Source organism: Stigmatopora nigra, chromosome 9, assembly GCF_051989575.1.
Source record: "Stigmatopora nigra isolate UIUO_SnigA chromosome 9, RoL_Snig_1.1, whole genome shotgun sequence".
Lineage (NCBI taxonomy): Eukaryota > Metazoa > Chordata > Actinopteri > Syngnathiformes > Syngnathidae > Stigmatopora > Stigmatopora nigra.
The window spans coordinates 9,191,889-9,208,745 of record NC_135516.1 but is presented as its reverse complement, the minus strand read 5'-3'; the positions used below and the strand labels follow the sequence as shown (position 1 = coordinate 9,208,745).

Sequence of the window (16,857 nt, the reverse complement as noted above, 5' to 3'; positions counted from 1 at the left end):
TTGGGTCAATAGCATTTTCTAAAATCTAAAAACAAACATAAAAATATCTGAGCCTCATAAATATCAATTAAGTTGAATGAAAAGACTTCTTACCCAATGACAACAGATTGCCCTCACCAACATGGCCACTATGTGGGAGCGTACTTCACACAGGAAGTTCACAAACGACCTCAAATACGTGGTTTTCGTAAAATGTTGACAATATATTTCAAATAACATACAACATGGGGAGGCTTAACAAAGCAGAAGAAAAGAAAAAGAATAACTGCAATTTATTGAGAAAGCGCGGTCACCGGAAATGACGTGACTACACTCGTATTCGTAGATGCTCGAAGCTGTTCAGTCACATCAACGAGTCTTTGGACGCTTACAAGAGCCTAAAAAATAACTGGACCGAACCGAGCACGCACAAATAAACACACCAAATCGGGGTGAAGCTCTGATTTCAAGGTGTGTGCTGAGGAATCATGAAACCATTTTATTCTGGACAGCTTTCCTTTGACGGAGACATGCTAAGCTAATGCTAACCCAGGGAGCTCGTGTCTGTCGCGTTACTTGCATGCTAATCATTTGTCAACGTTATTACCAATCACAGCATAACCCGTCCAATGCATACGAGGCAATTTAGATAATAAAAATAAAGTCGTTCGCTTCGTTTTGGCTTCTGTGGAGCTCCTCGACAGGTGAATGATGAAAGTTGCTGACAAGTTCGAGGTTCCAACCTCCCGAAAGTTCCGTCACATTCGATGAAAGTCCAAAAATTAATGTGTAAAAATCCCAAGTGCTGGTGAAAAGTCTGATTGAATGGAGTTGCCAAGGGCAACCGAGTAGGAAGCCCGCAATCGTTGTACCGCGGTCGCGCATGCTCATCATGGAGAACGGACAAGGTAACACGACTACAACTACCCCAACCACTACCAGCACCACTACTACCACCACGACGAGGCTCGGTCTTCCACCCCTCACACCCGGCCAGCAGGAGGCACTGCAGAAGGTGAGCTCTGGTTTTATACCCTTTAGCTCAGCAACATACATATGACATACCCAAACTTTTGCTAACTACAGAAAACTGAACTCAACCTAATTTGCAAGCTTGTTTTTGTATTGGCAGGCAAAGAAATATGCCATGGAGCAAAGTATCCGGAACGTTCTGGTCAGGCAGACCATGGCGCAGCAGCAACAGCAGCTCAGCGGACTGCAGGTACGCCACACCTACCTTAGATGTCCAGATATGTAACACTTTAACTGTTTTTAATAAATGAACGCATTGGCTTCAATGACAGCTTGACAGGTGTGTTTATTTGTCAGATGGCGTCCTTGTCGGTGGGCTTAGGGGACCTTTCACCTTTGCAGTCAGTAAGTGGCCCTGTGTTTTTTCCCTCATTTGTTTTGACCCGTGCTAACGATGCTGTGATTTCTCATCCAGGTGGCGGCGCAACGCCAGCGCGCCTTGGCCATCATGTGTCGCGTCTACGTGGGTTCCATCTACTACGAGCTGGGCGAGGACACCATCAGGCAGGCCTTCATCCCCTTCGGACCCATCAAAAGTATCGACATGTCCTGGGACTCGGTCACCATGAAGCATAAGGTCAGAGGTCACCGTCCACGTTTAATAATGTGGCTGCAAGGGATTTTACAAACTTCATATTGGACCGTATTTAGAGGCCCTCCTCTTTTTTTAAAAAAAGGGAAAAAATTAAATGAATAAAATACAATTCTACTTGCGGAAACAGGCTGTGCAAGTAAAAAGAAGAGAAAAAAGAATGTATAATTCCACAGGCTGCCGTCTTGCATAGTAGGAAAAAGAAAGTTTACTTACTTTTTTTGTGATGGATTCCATAGATGAAATGCTATGAAAATTGAAGGCAAGTTGAATTGGTGTCATGGGGGATCTTTGGCTGAAATGACAAGAAATAACCCAAAATGCTCCTTCAGGGTTTTGCTTTCGTGGAGTACGAGACGCCGGAAGCCGCCCAGCTTGCTCTGGACCAAATGAACTCGGTGGTCCTCGGAGGACGGAACATAAAGGTGCGTTCGAGTCGGACGCCCAGCCCGGTCCGTGTCAAAGCGTGAACCAATGGGGACAGGTGGGCCGGCCCAGCAACATCGGCCAGGCTCAGCCCATCATCGAGCAGCTGGCGGAGGAAGCGAGAGCCTTCAACAGGATCTACGTGGCGTCCGTTCACCGCGACCTGTCGGACGGCGACATCCGCAGCGTCTTCGAGGCTTTCGGGAAGATCAAGTCCTGCATGTTGGCGCGCGAGCCCACCACGGGACGGCATAAAAGCTACGGCTATATCGGTGAGTCGCCACCGGGTCGCCGCCGATGGTCTGGGCCTGAGCCGGCGTCTTTGCCCGCAGAGTATGATAAGCCTCAGTCTTCCGTGGACGCGGTGGCGTCCATGAACCTCTTTGACTTGGGGGGCCAGTACTTGAGAGTTGGGAAGGCCGTCACGCCGCCGGTGCCGCTCATTACTGCCTCCGGAGGCCTCGCCGCGGCCAACTTCACAGCACAGGTGAGTCGTCATCCGTCCTCGGCATTTTGTCCCGCCGACTGACCGACTGTACTCATGGCAATATTACCACTTTCAGGATCCCATGAGCGCGTCGGTCCTACGAGCGCTAGCCGGTCTTCCGCAAGGCGTCATGGCGGCACAGGCACCGGGCGTCATCACAGGTGGGCACGTTTAGTCCAATCGGCGGGCCCCGCCCGCTCACGTCCCCCTCCTTTTCAGGCGTGACCCCGGCCCGAGCCGGCTTTTCGCAAGTGGCTCTGGTCAATCCGGTGCTGGCCACGCCCCCTGCGGCCAAGGCGGAGGAGGACGCCGCCAGTAAGCGATCATTCGCCGACGGCCAGCACGACATCAACAAGATCTTTCGCAACCGACAAGTAAGAGAAAGATCATTTGGCAGACACGCCACATGAGCACGATGGGAGTTGTATTAGGGGAGAACGGACTGGCTCGGGAGCCAAATGTAGTATTGCAACCCGGGTGACAGCCAAACCCGTTCTCCCCTATGATGTGAGCGCATGATGGTAACTGAACGACGTTGCGGCGTGTGCCTACAGTCCCGCGTGATGGTGCTAAGGAACATGGTGGGCCAGGACGACATCGACGACGACCTGGAGGGAGAGGTCACCGAGGAGTGCGGCAAGTTCGGTCAGGTCAAGCGAGTGGTCATCTACCAGGAACGGCAGGGAGAGGAAGAAGACGCCGCCGTCATCATCAAGATCTTCGTGGAGTTTTGCCACACGGCCGAGATGAACCGGGCCGTCCGGGCGCTGGACCGACGCTGGTTTGGCGGACGCAAAGTGGCGGCCGAGGCGTACGAGCAGGAGCGCTTCGAGAACAACGACCTGTCGGCGTAGACGTCTGTCCGAGGCCAGCTATCGGCGCCGACGAGGAGGACAATCATCGGCGGGGCGCTCCAATCTCCCAGATGGCGAAACGTCACGTGACGCGGGACCCCCGAGGCCCACTTGCGCCGCGGGAAGCGTGGCGAGCGCCGGCCCGTTCCAGTCTCAATGGAGCGGCAGAGTCAGAACGCCTGGGCGACCTCCCGTTTGTTCTTTTCCAAGGATGGAAAAAAAACGCTGAGGTTTTGCCAAAAACTCAATTTTTAGTGGTCACCATGACGGTTTTATGTTCTTACTCCACAATATTCCCCCTACCAAACTGTTGCAAATGTTTTTGTTTTTTTATATTAAAGTAAACTAAGAAGATGAAAACGAGGCTCTTATTTCTGATGGCCACTTTAGCGCCACCTAGCGGTCATTTTGAGTAACTAGGTTCCATGAATGAATGACACCTGAAGTTTGTCTAATTTTGTCTTTTCTTATTTGTAGTTTGGTTTGTTTGTGTTTAGTACAGATTTACATTGTTTGGTGTGATTTACGCTTATTTTTGTGCAATTTCGTGTGGACGTTTTTGCAACTTAGTTCCGCCGGTTTTCACAATTGACGTGACGCCACGCGTTTTGTTTTGAAGGGAAAGCGGAAATGTCAGTGAGGCGCTACGGCGTCTCGTAGCGCCCCAAAAGTTCGCAGCTAGCGACGCTGACGATGGGAGACGTTGTTTGCGAGGAGCTGGAAGATTTAGTCCATTTCTCGGTGCACGACCTCCCAGCCAGAGGCTATGTCGTCATGGAAGAAATTCGACGGCAGGGAAAACTGTGCGACGTTACGCTCAAGGTACAGTTGTCGGACCGCTAAGACTCGAGTCCACCCAAACTAGCTTAGCCTAGCATGTAGTCCTGAGCTCATGCTAGCTGGAATTAAACACGGCTTAGTATTTGTTATGCGGACGTCACGTTCTTCATAAGCAAAGGGTCGGCGTGGTCATTCATGGGCGTCGTGGACGCGAACTCCGGGTGACCTTTGAACTGTTGCCACGGTGATAGGCTCGTCATTGGCGACCAATCTTGAAAAATGAACTCATTGACAGCAGCTGCCATACCAGTGTCGCTCGCAAAATGAGCTCTTTTTACTTTGCTACACTAACGTTTTCACTTCTCTACATTGGACGTCCTGTCACATTTTTATGATCTTAACTCATGTACTGCCAGCCCAAGTCACAGTTTGTGTTGTGGTCGTTTCCAGTGTTGTTGTTGACGCTTTCAGCCCCTCCCAGTTCATATGGATTGGACGTTTGTTGCCGTCAATGGCAGCCAAAACTATGTGTGGTTACAAAATTTAAATAAAGAATAAAATTGATGGCAGTAAAACACATGGTCGTACTCATTTGTATTGTTCCTATTCATTTTTAAAACGAGTTTTTAAGTATGCCTGGAAAATGTAGTGAAATTTACCTATGCATTGTGTATTTTGTGTACAGGCGGGTGAGCATAAATTCAGCGCCCACCGCATTGTGTTGGCCGCGTCCATCCCCTATTTTCACGCCATGTTCACCAACGACATGGTGGAGTGCAAGCAGGACGAGATCCTCATGCAAGGGATGGACCCCAGGTACCCCCCAGCCCACGAGTCCTGGCCAAACACCCACTTTTCCAGCTAACTAACATGTGCGTCTTTGCCCTTTAGCGCTCTGGAAGCTCTGATCAACTTTGCGTACAGCGGCCACGTGGCCATCGACCAGCAGAATGTTCAATCTCTTCTGATGGGTTCCAGTTTCCTTCAGCTGCAGAACGTCAAAGACGCCTGCTGCGCTTTCCTGCAGGACAGGTGGCGTCGCATTTGGTCGCCGGGCTTAGCGTACGCCGTCTTGACGCAACCCCCTCATCCACAGGTTGCATCCCAAGAACTGTTTGGGAGTGCGTCAGTTCGCCGAGACCATGATGTGCACGGCGCTCTACGACTCGGCCAACGACTTCCTACGCCGGCACTTTGTGGACGTGTCCTCGTCGGACGAGTTCCTCACCCTGAGGACCGACGAGCTGCTGGAGGTGGTCGCCTGCGACGAGCTCAATGTCAAAACGGAGGAACAGGTTCCAATGTTATTTTGAAATGATTATTAACCATGATATAGTATGTATGTACAACTACAAATGTATCAATGAATGAAAATTCAAATGGATAGAAAACAGACGTAGTGCGTGGCATTTGCAGGTTTTCGAGGCGGCGCTGTCTTGGGTCCACCACGACCGCGCCCGACGTCAATCGCTGCTCCCCGAGCTGCTGTCCAAGATCCGACTGCCGCTCTGTCGTCCTCAATTCCTGACGGAACGAGTCCAGCAGGAAGAACTCGTACGCTGCTGCCATAAATGCAGGTCAGAACTGGAAAAAAGAAGTGTTTTGACGTGTTGACGCAACTCCTTTCCCCTCCACCAGGGACCTCCTGGACGAGGCCAAAGACTTCCACTTGATGTCGGAGCGTCGTCCCCACCTTCCCGCCTTCAAGACGCGGCAGAGGTGCTGCACGTCCATCATGGCGCTCGTCTACGCCGTGGGAGGACTCAACAGCTCAGGTGGGGAAATATGAAAGTGCTTATAAGTCTGACAACCTGGTTTAGGGAGTGGTTAGCACGTCCGCCTCGCAATTCTGAGATGGAGGCTCTCCCGTAGGCGATTCGCTGAACGTAGTGGAGGTGTTCGACCCGGCGGGGAACTTGTGGGAACGCTGTCAACCAATGAGGACGGCCCGCAGCAGGGTGGGCGTGGCCGTGCTCAACGGACTCCTCTACGCCATCGGCGGTTACGACGGCCAATCCCGACTCAGCACCGTGGAGGTCTACAACCCCGAGACGGACAGTTGGACCAGAGTGTCCAGTATGAACAGCCGACGCAGGTGTGGATATTCCCCACGGAGCCTTTGACCACGAGCCCACCGCTCACCTTGTTTTTCTTTGTCAGCGCCATGGGAACAGTGGTGGTGGACGGCCACATCTACGTGTGCGGAGGATACGACGGAAAATCCTCCCTCAACTCTGTGGAATGCTACTCGCCTCAGACCGACAGGTGGTGAAAAAAAAATCATGCTTTTTTTAAAATGATGTTAAGCTTCATTCCCATTGCTATTTCACCCATTGAGTATGTGTGTCGCAGGTGGTCCGCGGTGACGGAAATGAGCGCCAGTCGCAGCGCCGCCGGCGTCACCGTCTTTGACGGACGCATCTTTGTCTCCGGGGGACACGACGGCTTGCAGATTTTCAACACGGTCAGTGGCAAGTCGGCTCGGATCGTCGCGTCGTTCTCCTCGTAAAACGTCTTCCTGGCACGCAGGTGGAGTACTACAACCATCACACCAAGCGCTGGCACGCGTCCTCGCCCATGTCCAACAAGCGTTGTCGTCACGGGGCGGCGTCACTGGGCAGCCAGCTCTACGCCGTGGGAGGCTACGACGGTTCCGGCTTCCTGAGCGGCGCCGAGGTCTACAGCTGGGCGTCGGGCCAGTGGAGCAGCCTGGCCGCCATGAGCACGCGACGCAGCCGGGTGTCCCTGGTGGCCGCCTCGGGGCGGCTCTACGCCGTGGGCGGTTACGACGGCCAGACTAACCTGGGATCGGTGGAGATGTTCAACCCGGACACGGGCCGCTGGACCTTCATGGCGCCCATGGCCTGCCACAAGGGCGGCGTAGGCGTGGGTTGCGTCCCCCTACAGCCCTCTTAAAAACGCCACAGGACGACGGTCCAATCTGGGGTGAGGACGCTTAGCGGCTAACGGTTAGCGCTCACGACTGCTGTTGAGCGCCGTGGTCGCGCTTGGATTGGGGAGCGGCGCCAAAGCGTTCATCGCTTCAAAATGACTGTGGGATTTGGGGGCAGGCATGGTATTATACCTCCGTCCACCGTCACTTCCAAAACAATCAATGGTAAGTTGAAAAAAATCAGATAAATGTCGCTTTCAGAGTATGTAGAGAGAAAAAATGTTGACCATTCCTGCAAACTGTTTTGATGCCATTGATGGTGATAAACGTCCAATCGTGTGCTAAATTAAATGAAAACATCTTTTAAGAACTTTATCATGTGGACCCGTCCAATCCATTTAAAGTGGAATCCCACTTCAAATCGTTTGGACGTCTATCGGCGTCATTGGCAGCCTTTGATTTATTTGCATAATATGTTTTTTTATTTTATTATTCTACTGTATGATAGCTGTGATGTGGGTACTTTGAGATGGAGTACTTTTTGAGATGGTACTTGGTGTAAAATGTTGGGACTAGCTCTGTTGTTCTCTACAATTGGCCCTTTTCTAGGGCTACTACTCCCACTTAAACGATGCTAGGCTAATGCTACAGCAAGTAACTCTGAGACTTTCTCAGATTAGTGGTCACTTATTTAAGGGGGATATTTTTAACAGTGATTTTTTTCATGTGTTAAATCAATAACAATCATTAATAGGATTATAGAAGGAGAACAATGTTTACAATGTTGCTTCAGCAGCACCGATCACTTTTCTAGGTTATTGTGTAAAACCAACTGATTGCAAAATTAAATTAAGACAGATCTGAACATCAACATCATCTTGTCCCATAACTAGTCTTGTCAGAGAGACTTTTTTATCGGCGAAAATCTGATCATTATAATATTCCTAGTGCGAAACATTGCCCTCTTGTGGTTGAGTTGATGTTTGATATTTTGCTTAATTTATATCGCCAAACTAGTCTGATACGAACGTGATGAAGGCCAACGAGAGTCGATTTTATCCGCAAAAAAACGTTTTATTGTGTCAATGATTAGCAGGAATCACCCTTCAGACCACCGCCTCACTCCTTGGCTTCCTGTTAATGACCCCCCAGTTGACTGGAGTCCACCGAGTCCTTGGTTCCAGATTGCGCCGGGGGTCCTCCGTCTGCCGAAGTCCCGGAATGTTCGTCGAGGTCTCTCTGCAGATCGGGACACCTACACGGACGGTATTTTGCCATGTTTTTATTCACATGAAATCGAATTCTGGGCTTCATAGGCCAATTAACATGTGTTCAAAAGGGATTGGACGTCAATTGTAGCCAAGGAAATGACCAAAAATACCCTACATTGACAAGAAATTTACAGGGACCATTTTGGTGAGCCACTTACTCGACGGGCAGGAAGCGTCGCTCCTCTCCGTCCAAGATCCCGTGGTAGAGTCGGATCTCCTGCTCCAGGCGCTGCTTGTTAGCGAGGAGCGCGTCATAGTCCCTGCGCTGCTGCTCCATCTCGCCGCGTACGTCGCCCAGCTCCGCCTCCATCTTAGACACCACCGAGCCCAGGTTCTGGAGTTCCATGTCGTGCCAGTGCCGGGCGTCGCCCAGCGAGTTCTCCAGGCCGCGTTTCTGCGAGCCCAAATCCCATCAGCAAAGCGCCGCTAAAAAAAAATGGATGATTCCACCCCACCCCCCTCACCAGGGCTCGGATGGATTCGGTCTCGGCTTGCAGGCTTTGGATCTTGCAGCCGGCGTCCGAGCACTGGACCTTCAGCGCCTCCAGCTCTTCTTCTTCTGGGCTCAATCGACTCACGCACTTGGCGTCCTGCGGGGCGGCCCGGCGGAGGAGTCAAGTGGCGTCCATGTTATCCTTCCATTGGATTGGGTCACCCACCTTGCATTCCTGGTAGTTGTCAGTTTCGGCCCGGTTCCTCTCCGTCACTTTCTCCCAGTGGTTCCGAATGTAAGACAGGATCTGGTCCAAACTGGTCTCGATGGGAGCGTCGGGTTGGTCCAGTTCCCGTCCGGACATTTGGCTGTAGAGAAGACGCACGTCCTACGGGACCAAGACGGCGGCGTCGGAATCGGAAGCGCGGGGTGGGGCGCGGCGGCCTTGCCACTTCTGACCTGCTCGTGGCGTCCCTCCAGTTGTTGGAGTTCCCCTCGCATGGCGTCCATCTGCTCCTCCAGCTCCGCCCTGGTCACGCCGGCTTCCTCCAGGACTTTGTAGAGCGAGGCGATCTCGTCCTCGGCCGCCTTGCGGAAGGGCCGCTCGCTTTCGAACCTTGGCGGGTCAGAGAGGGGTGGGCGTGACGTCTCCGTCCGTCACCTCGGGAGCCGGCGACCGCTGACCTTTCCTTGAAGTCCTCGGCGTTGGCTTGCACGTTTTCTGTCTGCAGTGTCAGGCGGGCGTTGTCCAGGATGGCTTCGCTGACCTGTGGGTGAGAATCAGTCACGCTTTTATTTTGGAGGAGTCGTATTTGTTGTTTCCCCTGAGCGCTTTGCATATAAATGGCATTGTGGACCCTCTCACCTGCCTGTAAACGTCCTCCCACTGGCCCCTGAGCGGTCCCCAGGCCCCGGCACTGGACGCCTTGCGGTCCAAACTCAGGCGGATTTGCTCCTCCAGCTGTTGGTTGAGCTGCTCAAGAGCTCGAACCTTGTCCCGGTACTCCATCAAGCAGCTGTTGAGGCCCAACCCCGCCGCGCCCCGAGCCGCCCCGTCGCCCGCCCGAGGCGGGAGGGGCGCGGCCCAGCTGCGGGTCCCTTGCAGGAATATACTGCTGATCCCCAAGGCCCGGCGGGAGACCCTGGTCCCCAACACGGCCGCCACGCCGCCGGTGGGGGGCACGGCGCCCACGAAGACGCCCCGGGCCGAGGCCCCGCCCGGGGACCCCCGCGCGCAGGCGGAGCCGGGGCGATCGGTGGAGGATGCCGACTGACCCAAGAAAGAGGAGCGGCGTCGCGGCAGAGGCATGACGGACTAAACCCCGGGGGGCTCCCGCGCCGGCGCTTTTATGCCGGGGCCCCGTTCTGGAAAGACGGGGCCTTTGTTCCAGCGCGTTTGTGTTACCCGGGGCGCCCTTTGACCTTCCTCGTCAGCAAACGGGGGACTCAGCGGTTTGTTTGTTGCTCCCTTCAAAGGAAAGCTTCTGGTGACAGCGTCACTTCCTGTTTACCCCCACATGCCACATCTCAGGTGAGCTGCAAGGCATTATGGGTGACCCAAAAAATGGGACACCTGGAGACCATTCAAGTTTATGAGCCATGATTGAAATTTTCAGGGCTTCCAAAGAATATTCCCTCTCATTTGATGGATAAAATGGCTTCCCCTTTTAATGCCAAGCAAACACGTTCTGTAAAAATGTCTTTTAATTTGATATTTTACATGGTTACACGTGACTACTGTCTGTCATTACTGTGTAAATGACTAAGAGACAGTTTGAAATGAACAAAAGTCTTTCTGTTGGGATCCGTTAGTCTCCATGAAGTGTCTGTGTTGGCCAACTCCCCCCCGTCACAACAAAATACGCACTCGGGGTAAAAAAAAAGGAAGTAGAGGAAGGAAGTGAATAAAAAGGTGTGACTTCCTGTTGCCCGTTTTGTCTGCTTCTTGACAATTGCCTCATGGCAAGGAATTCTGATACTGAAGAAATTCAGTGTTTCCGCTAGCTTCTCTTAGCTATTGTTGGCTTGCGCTAGCTTGCATACCTGTCAACCTCGAACCATTTGTGATCTTACCAAATTTTGTTTTCGCCCTTACATATATGTATAAATACATGGAAAATCTTACCACTTTACTTTTTTGTAAAAAATCACGAACATTCTTGACTTGTAAACAGACCAGAAACAGCTGATCAAATGAAAGTAAACATAAACAAGGGAACAGGAAACGGAAATCACATGGTGAAAGTGTTACAAAACGAAATGTTTATCATGATCTTTTTTTTTTAGCCAATCAGAGGCGCCGGTACATATATCACTTGGCAGACATGCGTTTCCGGGAAGAAACAATGGCGGATGGTGAAAAATGGCTAGAAAGTGCCTTAATTTATTTTTTTTTCTCAAAATCACCGTTTAGCGTACCATTTTCATGTGTACAGCGTACCAATATAAAAATGGGCTTTCAGTTGTACCAATTACGGCGAGAACGTACCAGTTGACAGGTATGAGCTTGCGCTACACACATCTAAAACGGGATTTGAATTTTGAGGCTGTTTTGGCTTGGATTGGAATTTGGCTCAGAATTTTGATACTGACATTGTTTCACAGTGAGGAACTACAAATATTGTGCTAGCCTGCACTAACTTCTGTTAGCTTTCGTTATCTGCTAGCTTCTGTAAGCTTTTGTTACACGCCTCACAGAAACATTCCAAACTCCAAAGGCGTGCTAGTTTCTGCTAGCTTATGTTAGCTTCCACTCTCTTGACATAGTTGAAGTTGGGATTAGAGTCAGAATTTGGAAAATCTGAAAACTCCAAAGATTCCGCTAGCTTTTGCCAATTTCCGTTAGCTTCCACTTCACGCCCTGTTGACGCACTAGGGTTCACTTCCCACCGGTTAGCTACAGCGACAGCGCCTGCGAGGTGTCGCTGTCGGACACCCGCGCCGATCCCGCCGTACTTTTCCCGGAGGAAATGGTCGGCGAGCGTCGGCGGGAGCGGAAGCGCAGCAGCTGGACGAGATCCCGGCGGAAGCGCACGCCCACAAAAGCGTAGAGGAAGGGGTTGAGGCAAGCGTGCAGGTAGGCCACGCCTTTCAGCGCCTGGCCCGCCTTCAGGAAGTCTTTGAGCTGTCGGCAGTCGGTAAAAGTGGCGTCGGCCGCCTGCGCCGCTTCCGTCACCAGCACGGCGTTGTGGGGAAGCTGCGTGAGCAGGAAGACCGCCACCACGGCCAAAACCACCCGCATGGCCTTGTGCTTCTGGAAGCTGCGGGTCTTGAGCAGGGTGGCCACCACCGCGCCGTAGCACGCCGCCATGACGGCGAAGGGCAGGCAGAATCCCATCAGCACCTGAAGGGAGAGCGTGGCCGTCTTGGTCAGCCGACCCACGTGGGGCGGGATCAGCATGCGGCAGAAGGGGAGCGAGCCCTCGGCCGTCTGGGCCGGGGCCGCCGTGGCGAAGGCCAGCTCGGGCGTGGCCAGCAGCAACGCCGACGACCAGACGGCGGCGCAGGCCAGGCGGCCGTAGCGTCGCCGCTGGGCCTGCAGGTTGCGGGCCTTGGTGGTCTGCACGATGACCACGTAGCGGTCCACGCTGATGCACGTCAAAAGGAGCGTGGAGCTGAACAGGTTGACCTTGTAGACGGCCGACGTCACCTGTCGGACGGGGAAATCGGACGTTGGCTTGGACTTGGAGCAGAGACCCAAAAACCCTTGAATACCTTGCAGAGGGCGGCGCCAAAATTCCAACCGTGAGAGGCCTCGGCCGCCCACAGGGGCAACGTGACCAGGAACAAAAGGTCGGCCACGGCCAGGTTGAGCAGGAAGACGTCGGTCATGGTCTTGAGCCTTCGACGGAAGTTCAGGTAGATCCAGACCACCGCCAAGTTGCCCACGCCGCCCACCACCGCGATCATCCAGAAGAGGGGCGGCTCGTAGGCCCGCCGGAAGGCCCGCACCGATGACAGGTCGCACATCAAGTCGGGATAGTCGTAGTCGTCCGTGCTGGCCGTGGCATCGTCGTACAACGGGTCCTAAATAGGGGGTTGGGGGCAAAGAGTCTGTAACCTTGTCTCCTCCAAAGTAGACCTGAGTGGGCGGGGCTTCATACCTCGCTCACAGATTCTGTCATGAAGTCGTCCATAAGGTCTGTTTTTTTTCCAGATAAGACCACCGAATGAGACGTCCTGTTTTACAAAATGAGACCACCTTGAAAAAAAAAAACTTGATGATTAATTGACGACTAATGGATTAGCAAAATTGAATTGCCATCTGTTTTGCTAGTTAATGAATTCATCCCAAAAAGATAATGCATGAATTAATTTTTGCCATTTGATTATAAACCTCAGATTTGCTTTAAAAATGACGTTTTTAACACTAAAAGTAAAAAAAACAATCAACAATCTTTCCATTTTTCTAACAATTTAGACTCACTTGCTGCCATTGACGGCAAGGGACGTCTAATCCGTCACTTAATCCGTACAGATTAGATTTCCCTCGCCGAAAATGTCACTGAAAAAAAGCACGGCGTGAAACATCTGTTCGGACGGACTCACCTAACGGGCCGAAGTCGCAACAGAAGAACGTCGTCTTGAGGCTTGTTTTTGCCGCTTGTTCAATCTTGCCACCTCAATGCAGAAGTGTTAAAAAAGGGGCGGAGCTTTGGCCACCCTGGCCTCCATTTGTTTTTCCGGCACGTTGCGATGCGCGTGGTGGTGGCGGTGGTGGCGGTGGCGCCCTTCCGATTGCGTGACAACGTGTCGACAACATTTCTGTAAATGTGGGAGGCATAATGCCAGTGACCTTTGACCCAGTCGGTCATCTTCGTACTGGGCGACCGGTCCGAGGAGGAGCGATTGGCGCCACGTGATGACAAATTGAATGTTAGGGTGGTTGCTGAGGGCTGAGGAAGATGATTTTGTGTGGGTGTATTTGTTTGTTGCGTGACAGCCATTTGCAAGTGTGAGCTGAGGCGCTTGTGTAACAGGAAGTGAGAGCATGAAGACTGCACGCAAGCTTTCTTGTTTTTCAACTGCTAGACCTTGACTTTCAAATAGAGAACTTGCGTGACTCCAGACAGGATCGGGGTTGACGGAGGCCAGGGTTAACTTAGGGTTATTTCTCTTGCAAATTTGACCTTAAGTCACAATTCATTTGACCTTTGACATTATTAAACCCAAATTTAGAAAATTTCTTGCAAATTTTTAAATCCCTTGATTTGTTTTTGACTCATTGGAAAATTCATATTCTAACCACTGTGGCCTTTGACTTTCCTACCCTGAAATGTCATTTTATATTACCAACATACCCGGTAAATTTGATAATAATAATATCTTTTTCATCCCTGAGTTAGCTTGAACACAAACTGTAAACATAACTGTGAATATAAATTCAATGTATTACCGTTTTTTTCTCTTTTTTTATTATCTTCATTTTATTTATTAGTTTAATCTATATATGTATCTAGTTTATTTTCAATTGTGTGACTTCTTTCCCAATCTGCCCGCCCGCTGGCAGGTAGTAGTATAGCAACCAGCAAACGTTCACTCAAGCCCCGCACAAGAAGAAGAGCTGAGCAGACCAGCGAAGAAGAAAAAACAGGAACAATAACAGCAGTCTGACTTGGATACGGTTGTGCATATTGAATTTTTTATTGTTGTATGTTGTGTTTATCAGACGAAAAACGATTTTAGAGTAGAAAGCTCGTGTTTCCAACCATTTAATATTGTGGAAGTTTATCGTTTTTTTGTATTGCGTGAGTCGGCTATAGCGTTGATTTGTCCCTAATTACAGACGCTATCATCCAGGTGTGATTGTATGACATTAACGGACATCTTTTGGGATTATTTATTTAGCGATAGAATCCATTTTGAAGATAGACTGTCTAAATGACTAACGTCATCCTCCAAGTTGGATTTTAATGTTAACCAGTAAAGTGGTTACGGTGTCTCCTTCACGATGATGACGTCCAATGACGCACGCGCGGTTAAAGGTGAAGACCCGGAGCACACATGGCGACCTGTATCTTCTACCTCGACGGTGTGGAACTGGATGCGGCGCTTCCGGGACGTGGGCCCCGTCACGCTGCAACTTGAAGGCGGCCCCGCCAGCGCTCGCCTCTACTGCGACGCCGTGGACGGTTTGGCCGAGGGCGGCGACCTGGTGGAGGCCTTTCTGGTGGAGATCTTTCGCTGCAAGCTGTGCCGCTTCACCTGCGCTCTCAAGAGCGCCATCTGCAGCCACCTGCTGCTGGCGCACGCCACGCTGCAGGAGGCGGGGCTCCGACGGGCGCCGCCGCTCGCCGACCCGCTCGACCTCAAGCACCACGATGAAAATGATGACTTCCTGCTTTACGACATGCTGAGCGACATCGGCCCGCCCGCCTGCTCGTTAAAGGTGCCGCCCCAACCCATAACCCTAACCCCTTTGATGTTGCTAAATGGGCGTGTCCTCCCACAGGTGGGCGAGCTCTTCGAGGACCACGAGCCCGTCTCGTCTCACGCCGACCGCCGCGCTCACCAGGAGACGGCGCAGTCCGCCCACCTCATGACACTGGGACTGTGCCGCATCGCCGCCGCCCGGCCGCTGTCGGAACCCGCCGGGGCGCCGGAGCCCACCTCCGAGAGACGGCGCGCGTGTCGTCGCCTGACGGGTGCCAGGCGACGAGCGGAGCTGAAGTCTGCCAAAGGGATGGGGGAGGAGCCGGGATCAAAAGGGGCGGAGTCACAGGAGATGTCCGGTAAATAAATAGTTATTACTAGGTCAAATCCTGACATTTTGGTTACATTGCTATTTTAAATTTAAGGGCCATTTGAGGATTTTTGTCAAAAATGATGACCACTTATAGGGAAACTTAATGTCATTTGCGCTATTTTATTCAATTTGAAAATGTGAATATGGTGACAGCATTACAAATGGATTCCACTCTGTCTCAGGTGAAAATCAAAGCCCGATCCAACCGGCTGCCAGGAAGAGAAGTACATCTACACTAAAAAGGTGAGTGCCGAGAGCCAACATGGCCGCCACTCTGGTTTCCAATCACTTACTATTTTTTTGCTTGACAGCACTTGCCGCAAATCGGCCCCCAAAAAAGAAGAAAAGAAGTCTTCGGGCTTTCTCTGCTCGCTGTGTCACAAGTCAGTGGAACGCCGTTTTTTGGGCGAGCGGCGTTGGCTAAGATCGCTTTGTCTCTTCCTAGGACCTTGTCCAGCAAAGTCACGTTACAGCGCCACCTGGAGGTCCACACTGGAAAGAAAATCTATACCTGTCGGTCGTGCCCGTACGCTAGCACGCGCCAAGAGTCGCTCCGACAACATGTCAGAACACACACAGGTAATGTAAGCGTGCTAGCACTACAGGATGGCAGCCAATGAATGTTTGTCTAACCAATGCGGTGGCTTGCACAGGTGAGAAGCCATACAGGTGCACGCGCTGTCCCTACGCGTCCATCGATCGGAGTTCTTTGCTGAGACATTCTCGGACGCACACCCGAGAAAAACCCTACAAGTGTCAGCGATGTGACTACAGCAGGTAACAAAAAAAACTAATAAAAACACTGGCATGTGCGTACTTTGCATCCTCATTTGTTTTGTTGTTGTAGCATTCAAAAAAAGAGTTTGGATCTTCACGTACGTCGCCATCACACGGGCCAAACGTTTCCGTGCCAACAGTGCGACTACGCCAGCGCCGACCGCCATCTTCTTTTGAAGCACGTCCGCCGACATCATCCTCCTCCGTCGCCATCTTGACGTCCCCGATGGGGTGTCTCTCAAAAGCGAGGGTCTCCGGCACCCCCATTAAGGACTTTGCTCCACTGGATGGAATGGAGGTACAATTGTTGAGTTATGAGCATCCTCATAGATCAAGACACCATGAAATGCATTTGCGTGGATATTTTCATTCAATTTGTATTCAAATTGTCATTTATTTGTATTTTAAAGGAAAAGTAAGGTATAAAAACTGTATTTGTTTTGTGGTTCTTGCCACACTTGCAGACATTTCAAATTTGGGAGTATAAAGGAGCAGTACAGAATATGTAATAAAAAAAAATGTTTGGTCATCTTTTCTCTGTCATTTTACATGCCGAACTTTCCAGTCAGAATGGATTGGTCGCCTTAA

At 51.4% G+C, this 16,857-nt stretch overlaps 5 protein-coding genes across 8 annotated transcripts; 3 read left to right on the top strand and 2 right to left on the bottom strand.

The window, feature by feature from the left end:
• Positions 1-283: 283 nt before the first annotated feature.
• puf60a (poly-U binding splicing factor a) lies at positions 284-3,730 on the top strand. The gene is made up of 10 exons (XM_077725068.1): positions 284-994; positions 1,112-1,201; positions 1,309-1,356; positions 1,427-1,588; positions 1,936-2,028; positions 2,088-2,301; positions 2,362-2,516; positions 2,593-2,677; positions 2,736-2,890; positions 3,071-3,730. Exons 1-10 carry the CDS (start codon positions 863-865, stop codon positions 3,368-3,370), a joined length of 1,434 nt encoding a protein of 477 aa, XP_077581194.1. The 5' UTR covers positions 284-862; the 3' UTR covers positions 3,371-3,730.
• A 260-nt stretch (positions 3,731-3,990) lies between these two features.
• Positions 3,991-7,914, top strand: klhl18 (kelch-like family member 18). Its single transcript, XM_077723929.1, has 10 exons — positions 3,991-4,192; positions 4,836-4,966; positions 5,042-5,182; positions 5,247-5,445; positions 5,567-5,727; positions 5,789-5,925; positions 6,023-6,245; positions 6,311-6,415; positions 6,503-6,614; positions 6,680-7,914. The coding sequence occupies exons 1-10, from the start codon at positions 4,064-4,066 to the stop codon at positions 7,064-7,066; spliced, it is 1,725 nt and encodes a 574-aa protein (XP_077580055.1). The 5' UTR covers positions 3,991-4,063; the 3' UTR covers positions 7,067-7,914.
• A 182-nt stretch (positions 7,915-8,096) lies between these two features.
• On the bottom strand, positions 8,097-10,084 carry bfsp2 (beaded filament structural protein 2, phakinin). The gene is made up of 7 exons (XM_077723935.1): positions 9,613-10,084; positions 9,432-9,514; positions 9,207-9,363; positions 8,974-9,135; positions 8,779-8,904; positions 8,473-8,708; positions 8,097-8,298 (listed from the first exon to the last, which is right to left on the bottom strand). Exons 1-7 carry the CDS (start codon positions 10,054-10,056, stop codon positions 8,181-8,183), a joined length of 1,326 nt encoding a protein of 441 aa, XP_077580061.1. The 5' UTR covers positions 10,057-10,084; the 3' UTR covers positions 8,097-8,180.
• A 1,172-nt stretch (positions 10,085-11,256) lies between these two features.
• On the bottom strand, positions 11,257-13,422 carry LOC144201373 (C-C chemokine receptor type 9-like). Of its 4 annotated transcripts, none has more exons than XM_077723940.1 (4): positions 13,296-13,422; positions 12,851-12,948; positions 12,462-12,773; positions 11,257-12,396 (listed from the first exon to the last, which is right to left on the bottom strand). In XM_077723940.1, the coding sequence occupies exons 2-4, from the start codon at positions 12,881-12,883 to the stop codon at positions 11,644-11,646; spliced, it is 1,098 nt and encodes a 365-aa protein (XP_077580066.1). In that variant the 5' UTR covers positions 12,884-12,948; positions 13,296-13,422; the 3' UTR covers positions 11,257-11,643. The 4 variants fall into 4 exon arrangements, with proteins under 4 accessions (XP_077580066.1, XP_077580068.1, XP_077580067.1 ...); XM_077723942.1 differs by having other exon boundaries at positions 12,851-12,926; positions 13,296-13,380; XM_077723941.1 differs by lacking the exon at positions 13,296-13,422 and adding an exon at positions 13,174-13,259.
• Positions 13,423-14,173: 751 nt separating this feature from the next.
• Positions 14,174-16,798, top strand: LOC144201372 (uncharacterized). Its single transcript, XM_077723938.1, has 7 exons — positions 14,174-15,135; positions 15,199-15,478; positions 15,675-15,735; positions 15,804-15,875; positions 15,938-16,071; positions 16,146-16,269; positions 16,340-16,798. Exons 1-7 carry the CDS (start codon positions 14,698-14,700, stop codon positions 16,485-16,487), a joined length of 1,257 nt encoding a protein of 418 aa, XP_077580064.1. The 5' UTR covers positions 14,174-14,697; the 3' UTR covers positions 16,488-16,798.
• The last annotated feature ends 59 nt before the right edge of the window (positions 16,799-16,857 follow it).